Source organism: Morone saxatilis, unplaced genomic scaffold, assembly GCF_004916995.1.
Source record: "Morone saxatilis isolate NCDOM2014 unplaced genomic scaffold, NCSU_SB_2.0 Contig24, whole genome shotgun sequence".
Classification (NCBI taxonomy): domain Eukaryota; kingdom Metazoa; phylum Chordata; class Actinopteri; family Moronidae; genus Morone; species Morone saxatilis.
Window position 1 is genome coordinate 23,821,930 of NW_023339807.1, and position 8,332 is coordinate 23,830,261.

An 8,332-nucleotide genomic window follows, 5' to 3' on the forward strand; every position below is an offset into this window, starting at 1 on the left:
AATGGCTGTCTTCTTGTGGCAGAGGACGGCTACCATATAGTGACACAGCTGCATGTTACATGGGAACCTCACGTAGGCAGGAACAGAGGGAGAACAGCTACTGAGGCTTGGAGCTTTCTGCATGCCAAATGGACCTTTAGTGTGTGATGTGATAGTGTGCTGTGCTTCAGCCTGCTTGTGGTGAATAAGTGTGTGTGTGTGTGATGTGGTGTGTGTGTTGTGTGTGTTGTGTCGATCGTCGGTGGTGTGTGGCGGTGTAGTAGTGGTGTGTGTGTGTGTGTGAGACGATAAATGGTGATAGAGGAAGAAAAAAGATTCATTAGTAAGTGAATGTCTTCCAGTGAAGAAGCCACCGGCTCCACCCAAGGTGACTCCTCTCCACACTGCTGCTGTCAGGAGCCAGGTGATTTATAACTCCTTCAGGGGAGGCGTTGGGGGTGGGGGCAGATGCTCCTGGCCTGGAGGCTGTGCCAGCTCGAGCCTCCAGTGCAATGATGGAGGCCCCTCTGACAGGCTCTGTGCTCCCCAGAGAGCAGTGCTGTCACCAGGGTGCTGCCAGAGCGCCACCACATTTCGTCCCATTTGAGGCTAATCGCTGCATTATAAGGCTGTAAGTGCTGTTGTCACTGTGCCCCTGCTCCATAAAAGCTCCATCAGTGCAGATGTGCTGTCCTCTTGTAGAGCCGCCTGCCTGTCTGCATGTTTACTGCCAATTTTATTTCACTTATGCCAATTTCGAATGCGTTAAGGCTCTTTTTACGTGCACCATTAAAGTGCCTTTTCTGTATTGTTCAGATGTGACAGTGCATTACGGTTGAACTGATAAAGTAGCGCACCTTCTTAGCAAGACTCAGTGGATATGAGATCTTTGCTCCTGGGTGGACAGGGGACGTCAGAGTTCATAAACTGGATCAGTGTCACGTGATGTGCAGCTTTGACTACATCTATATATAGATTTAGTATAAAGGAATAATACTAGATTGGATTCTGTTAAAGATGGGGAATTGAGGAGAACAAGAATTTTCTATACTTTGGGTGGATTTTACTGTTTCAAAGTTGTTTTCTTGTTACTTTCCTGCTTGTTATTAAATGCTTTTAATGCAAAGCACTTTGTAACATTTGAATTTAAAAGTGATATATGAATGAATCTTTACTTGTTTAGATTCTGTTGAATCACAAAGCTGGTCATCCTCAATGCTTCACCAGTTTTCTGATGTGATGAAGTTTTGCCTTCCAAAAAATCCTTTGTGAACGTTCCCTCGCTTGGATGTCACAACCAATGAATTTCAGTATACGATTTTATTTTTCTACAGATACTTATCATTTTTGCGGTGCAAATAAGACATTCGGTTTTCATACCAAGACTTGGAATATCTTATTCTTATTCCTCATGCTTGTGCTTTCACAGTTAGCACAGGTTAAGATATCAGGACTCATTTTCCTCCTTTTGCTCTTTTTTTTTTTTGCCACTGCATTATTTTACAGTCTGCTTCCTGTCACACACAATGTCACCTTACAGTACTTGTCATCACATACATGTTTCATAACTAGAGTTATTTATATCTGAGACAGCAGTTAATTTGAAACTACGTTTGACACCTCAAGGTGCTGCTGCACTCGGAGTATCAAACACTGACTGCCTGTAGGCTTGAAAGTTGGCTGTTAGGAAACTGTAGAAACTGTAGAACAGCAGCTGTGTTTAGCTTGAAATTGTGTCAGTTGCAATGGATTCCAACAATGACAGGTTTTCATGGTGAAGAAGTACCATGAAGCATTGAAATGCCAACTGAAACATCCTGCAGTATAATCCACGTCTCCAGTGTTCAGCCATAAACTAAGCATGTTCCAAACAGTCATTGTTTTGATAAAATATGGCCAAAATCTATTGTATGAGTACAGTATAACTTTCAAAAAATAATATAATATGTAAATTAAATCTTATTATGTGGCAGGAATTTTAAAAAGTTGAGGAAAATTGGACATTGGCAGAAATGAGTGGGCCATAACACCAATTTTCTTTTTTTTTCGACTGTCAGGAAAACTTATTTCATGGTATCAGTGCAGCAGGGTGAGACAAGCCTTTCATATGCAGTAAAAGTGGGGAGTTACTCGGCCCTAGAAATCTGCATTATGCTTAGCTCAACTTTACATGCTGAAAACACAGCACTGTGTTTTTACACTAAAATGTGATCCAGTGTCTAGTGAGGGCTTCAGGGAAATCAGAGGAAATAACAAGCTAAATCTACTGTCATAACCCATTTCTTCTCATGCTCCCGCACGTCCTTTTTGATAAAGATTTCTGCTGTGACTGTGCTCAACACGTCGCCTGTGGACCGGCGTCGGTGCAGAATGTCCAACACCGCTTCCAGTCTCAGTCTAACCTCTCCTTTCTCACTTAGTTACACAATTCTTCCTTTCTATCCCCCAAATATCTTAGAGTTTTCCATTTGACGACACCTCACACAAAATGACAATTGATGCTATCAAACAGCGGCTGTCACTGTTCCGAAGGAGGCTCTCGAGTGAGGGGTCTAATTTTGAAGACAGCTTACATCATCACTTTCATCACCTTAGGGGGAGTTTGGGCATAACAAAAGTCAGCGAAAGTTTATTTTGCCGTCATTTGGAGATTGCGGCCCCTCTGCAGAACTGCTTACGGTGCAGATATTGTCCTGGATGAGCAAGCACATTTCCGGCATTGTACACAATTGCTTGACCGTACGTTAAATATTTTACGTACCTGTGTACCTGTTGGGTTGACCCCTCCCTGCTGTTCCTGTTGGCCTGTTTCCCTGCTGTTGTTCGTCGTGATTGGTTCAGCCCCAAGGGACAGTGCTGCTCTGAATGCCACTGTGACGTTAATGTTGCTTAACGTCAGAGGCTGTCTGCTTGCACTGATGTGCACTTGATGACTCTGTGACTCAGATCTGCATTATTCCAATAGATGGCACGCACAAGGAGAATGCCGACACTAGAACTTGATGTTGATTCAAGACTGACTTGTATTTTCATGTAAAGGTTGAATATGACATGAAATAGCAGACTTTGCCCCAACCTTTTCAGGAACGTATTTTTATTATTATAACAGAATTCTGGTATTAGCAGGACAGCAGTTCATACGTTGGAAAAAATCATCTGGTTCACTTGAAGGTATGTCATTTACCTTTTCATTGTGGTTTTGTGTGATTTGTATATTTGTATTTGTATATTTTACGCACCAACTGCACCAGGACACATTCCTCGTAAGTGTAAAAACCTATTTGGCAATAAACAAAATTCAGATTCTAAACAAACGAATAATCAGAATTAATGTTAAATAATCAACTAATCTTGATTTGATTTGATTATTGATAATTATATCCAGCAAAATAAGCCAATATGACAATACATCTGCATTCGTATGAAGACCATGTATCCCTATTACGAGTGACCATGCGTGGATTGTGGATCGGACACTGATGACCTTCACCAGGAGCCCCTCTGTAATCACTGGGGCCACACAGGCAGCATGCTCCCCATGCTCTCTAGTCCCCAGGATGTTGCTGCGCTCATTTCCTGACTAACACGTAAACACTCACAACAAGCTAAGAGGAGACACATCTGATTATAAACACCGGTTGTTAGTGTATTGTTGTAATGAAGGTCAGGCAGTGATCATAGCATAGTGTAAACATCCACCTTCTCCTCACTGTCTGGAGCCTGAAAGCTGAAGTCAATATCAGTCTGTCCTCCAGTGGTGGAAGAACAACTCAAATCCTAAATGTGATTTAAAAAAAGAAGAAGAGCTGCATTCAAAATGTAAGAAAGTGGGTAAGTAAGGTTGATTTTCACCTTACACTATCAGAGTTACACCAAGCAGTAGACAGGTACGAGTTGTGTTACAGACAGTACACAATGCAGACTGGCCCATTTCAGAATATTTCTAATAAATATATTCATCACTTTAATTTCATTCATCAAAGGGTAGGGCTAATTTAAATTACTTTATATACTTTATCTGCCCCTTTTTTTAAGAAGAAATGTATTCCAGGACCTTTCCAGGACCTTTTCCAGGACCTTTTAGGATGCTTTTGTGGTTGGCTGTTTGTTATCTGCTTTTCCAAATAGATATTTTCACAGCAGTCATGTTGACATTAAAACAGTAGGGTAAACCCAGGATGATGCTGATTAAGGCTCTGTTCCATTTAGTGTAGCGGACCATTTCCAACAAGCCTACCTTAACTAGTACAACTGATAACAGCCAGGGGTGTAGTGCAGGTAAAGAATAAGGAATACACTCAAAATGCACAATCATGTAGTTTCTCACTCGTACGTCGGTCAGTAAAAATATATAATAAATCTGCACCTCTTCTGTGGTTAAAGTTGATTTAATAATGCCTGAGTCCTTACTGCCTGGTGTCAAGAAGCAGCAGAAGTTAATAATGATAATGTGCAGGTGCAACTGGCCCATTTCTGTGTGAACTGAATATGCAATAGTAGTCTTACATGCACTGCTCGTAACACCTGTGTTTACCCTACTATTTCATATCAAATCAGCTGCTGTGAAAAAGATCCATTGACTGCAGAATGAAATACAATAAAAACAGATTATTTCCAGGATATTTGGTCATTTTAACTCATTTCCAGGTGTTTTCCATGACTGGAAAAACTTGTCTCAACAATATTTCCTTCTGAAAAGCAGTGGAGGAAAGTTTTTCCCCACATTAAAAGCATAAAGTAGGTAATTAAAATGTAAATACTTGGATGTGTGAGCAGCCTGCACAGACACACAGCTACCTGTACCTGGACATGTTCACAAACAGGGAATATGACATTTATCCCTATCCTGTTTCAGTCGTTTCCTACCTCTCGAAAGCTTGGACAGTGTAGCTTATGAGCGGCCGACCCAGAAACGAGCAGAACTGTTTCGGTGTCTGCAGTCCGGTTCTCTCGCCGGTGCCACCTGCAGGAAGAACCACAGACACCGGGAAGTCCACGCTGCGTTCCCCCGGCTGGTGGTCGCTCTTCCCGGCCTCGCAGGTTGGGAAAATCCGGGGATGAGCGGGCCTCTCCGGTTCACAATTACCGCCCTGCATGTTGATGTGGTTAACGTCCATCAGTCGGTGGATGGGGGGGTGTGGGGGGGTCACGGCAGGTCATTCCCAAAACTTCCCATTCCCAGTTAATGGGCGGGGTGGGAAGATTGCGGCAACGTGGAGGGATATTTGGGAAACAGTGTCGTCAAGCTACAACAGTTAGGTGGCGGACTTCTGGTGAACGCTTTCAAAATAAAACCCCCAGTCAAGGTTGGTTTTTAGTGCAAAGTACTTTAAGTGCATGAATGGGGTATGAATTAAAGGTAGGGTACTGTTTTTGATTGTCTTAGCTCGATTGAAGCACTTGGTTTTAACATTTTAGTATCGTTTGGGGCGGCAGTAGCTCAGTGTGGAGGGACTTGGCTTGGGAACCGGAGGGTTGCCGGTTCAAGTCCCTCAGACCACTAAATATGGAGTGTGGGCTGGTAGCTGAGGGGGATGCAAGTTTCACCTCCTGTGCACTGCTGAGGTGCCCTTGAGCAAAGCAATCTAACCCCAAGCCTGCTCATGGGGTGCTGCTAACGTTGCAGCCCTATTACTCTACCATCTCTCTTGAATGTCCACAAGTGCATGAAAGTGTGTGTGTGTGTGTGTGTTTCCCCTAGGGGATCAAAAAAGTATATCTTCTTCTTATAGTATTCAAGTATTGCCGCAATGAATAATGCTGTAAATTTTATTTATTAATAAATTATATTGCAATAAAATTTAGGCAAGTTATGTATCAACAGCAATCTTATTGTAATGTTATGTTGTACAGGTGATGCCCTGTATTTCATGAGTTCCTTGTGTATTATCTTTAATACACATTTTAATGTGAATTAGAAAGTAAGCTAATCGAAAATTCTTCATTTGTCAGATAAATGTGTGGAAACTAGGTTATACCTGACCTTGGAGATAGTAGTTTGCCCTAAAATACCTAAGAAATAACCCATCAAGCAACCCTATTCGACACTGTGACATGTGGAGTTGACTTTGACTAATGGTTTTATTTTTTTGTCAGAATAGTACAGTGGTTGCCACTATAATGTATGGGGTGTTGAAATTAGGTGTAAGTAAGTGTCTTTAAATGTAAATACTTACTTAAAGTACCAGATCCTCAGACTGTATTGTACAAAAAATGCACAATGTAATATTTCTGTTCTCGTCTTTCTGCCAAAAAATGCACTGAAACATAAAATTATCATACAATTTAAAACGATGGCTGGAGAAAAATTAAGAGAATATATTTTGCACTCAGTTATGTTCTATTTAAGATTAATTTTCGTTTAAATTCAACTTTAATTTTAAAGGTGAAATTATTTCGTTTCCGATCACGTTTAAGTAGCAGCTTGACGCATGTTTGGGAAAAGTATCATCAGCTGCAACTCCTCCTCACAGATTTTCGTTCTCGCGTGATTTCAGGGTCTCGGTGCAGAAACTAGATTGTAGTAGCAAGTATCACGAGACTACCAGCCTTTCAATTAGAAAACAGTAAAATTCAGTCCAAGATTATTTTTAAAACATCTTTACTTGTGTACTAGTCACAATTTATATAACAGTATGTAAGAAAACTTCTAACTTCTTGTTGGCCTGATTAAAGTTTTAATCCCAAACCCTCCTGTAGATGAAACATCTCTCTCCATGAGTTATCATGAACTGTAGTGTCCTACGTGGTAAAGTCTCCGCTGACAACAATACATGTGATAAAAAGTGATATTTATTTCATATAAAGTTATTACAGGGCTGATTGATGACAAACCTTTTTGCAGATTTCCCCCACATGCTGACGCCACTTAAGCAAAACGTATCATATTATATGTTGCACAGAAAATATATTACATAATACATCATAAATCTTACATAGTAAAATTTTATACACATGGCCATATGTCAAAAAAAGGCAAGTAAGAATTTGATATATGTACAAGTATTTACACAGGATTTTTTGAGATGTTTGGTGTTATTTTTTTGGTGTTGGTGCCTCAACAGTTGACTGCAGACCTCCATCTGCATATAAAATGAATATAGGAACACGGGCTGCATCTGGGACAATGTGGGTTTGCTGCTCTGGGGTTTCAGAAAGCTCTGCAGACTGTACACCCCACTTCTGTTCACACTGTCTTCAACCACGTGGATTCAAATGTCAAGAAAAAGTCCGAAGCATGCCCTTTGGAGTTCTCCGTCATAGTGAGGAACCAGCTTCACCTAAAAATCAAGTCCCAGTCACATTGAGAGATAATCCACAGCTCTGGACAGCGTGTCTCACTTATCACCGAGACAAATCTCCAGTCGGTTTATGTGGATTCAGAGTCTGCGTCCCTGCCAGGCGCTCAGGGTTCAGTCTCGTGCCAGTTCTCGCTCAGCCTGTTCTTCCCCAGCCTCCTCTTGCTCTTGGACTTGTGCTTGTGCAGGAGCTGTGGCGGCGACAGAGACGGCTCCTCGAACTTGTTGCCCGATTCGTTGTGCTGCCTCGAGTACCTCTTGCACTTGCATGAGGTGACCACGGTGATTTTGTACGTTCTCGTGCTGCCGTCCTGGCACTGCAGCTGGATGCGCTGGGTGCGGGTCTTGTCGTTGACGCACCGCCAGTCCTGGTTGCTGCTCCGGCGACCCCAGAGCTTCCTGCCGTAGGCGCCGCCGATCCAGTTTTGAAGCATCTGAGCCGGGAGACACTCGCCAGTGCACACCAGCTCCTTGATGGGGTTGATGCTGGTGCAGTGGCCATCAGAGATATACTTCGTGGACCTCAGCTCTCTGCATCCGATTTGACTTCGTTCTGTTGGGAAGATAAAATGAGAATTGTGAGAAAGAAGATTATTTTCATTTTCAATTAATTTGCAGATTGTTTTCTTGATTAATCATTTTTCCTGTCTATAAAATTGTTAAGATAGTTGAAAAAGCTTGTTTAAAAGCGGTTTTCCACAAGCCCAAGCGTAAGTCTTTTAAATGTCTGTAACAGGTCGAAGAGACCCCGAAACGGTGTTAATTCAGTGTAATTTTGGGTTATGTATGTAAAAGAAAACGCCATTAAAATCCTCATATTTGGAGAGGCTGAAACAAGAGGAATGTTGTTTTTTGTTTCAGAAAACTGATTAAAGCAATAATCTGATTATTAAATACTAGGTAATAGATGATAATAGATTATAAAATCCAATTTATTATTCTTCATCAACTTATTGTTCCATTTCTAATGTTAGAGTTTAGTTCTCTGAGAGATTCTTTTTACAATGTCCTTTTCAGCACAATCACAGAAACACAGCATCATTATTTGATCATGA

At 41.5% G+C, this 8,332-nt stretch overlaps 2 protein-coding genes across 4 annotated transcripts in view; both read right to left on the bottom strand.

The window, feature by feature from the left end:
- Positions 1-5,244, bottom strand: part of crppa (CDP-L-ribitol pyrophosphorylase A) — a 61,576-nt gene extending 56,332 nt beyond the window's left edge. The window contains exon 1 of one of the 3 annotated variants that reach the window (XM_035671799.1): positions 4,846-5,243. In XM_035671799.1, coding sequence (XP_035527692.1) covers positions 4,846-5,096 — 251 coding nt within the window. In that variant the 5' untranslated portion in view covers positions 5,097-5,243. Of the gene's footprint in view, positions 1-4,845 lie in introns of all 3 variants that reach the window. The other 2 variants (XM_035671798.1, XM_035671800.1) reach the window with 2 other exon arrangements.
- Positions 5,245-6,675: 1,431 nt separating this feature from the next.
- The window catches only part of sostdc1a (sclerostin domain containing 1a), a gene marked incomplete at its 5' end in the record, with an annotated part of 3,062 nt that continues 1,405 nt past the window's right edge, over positions 6,676-8,332 (bottom strand). The window contains 1 exon segment of the mRNA XM_035671803.1: positions 6,676-7,830. Coding sequence (XP_035527696.1) covers positions 7,385-7,830 — 446 coding nt within the window.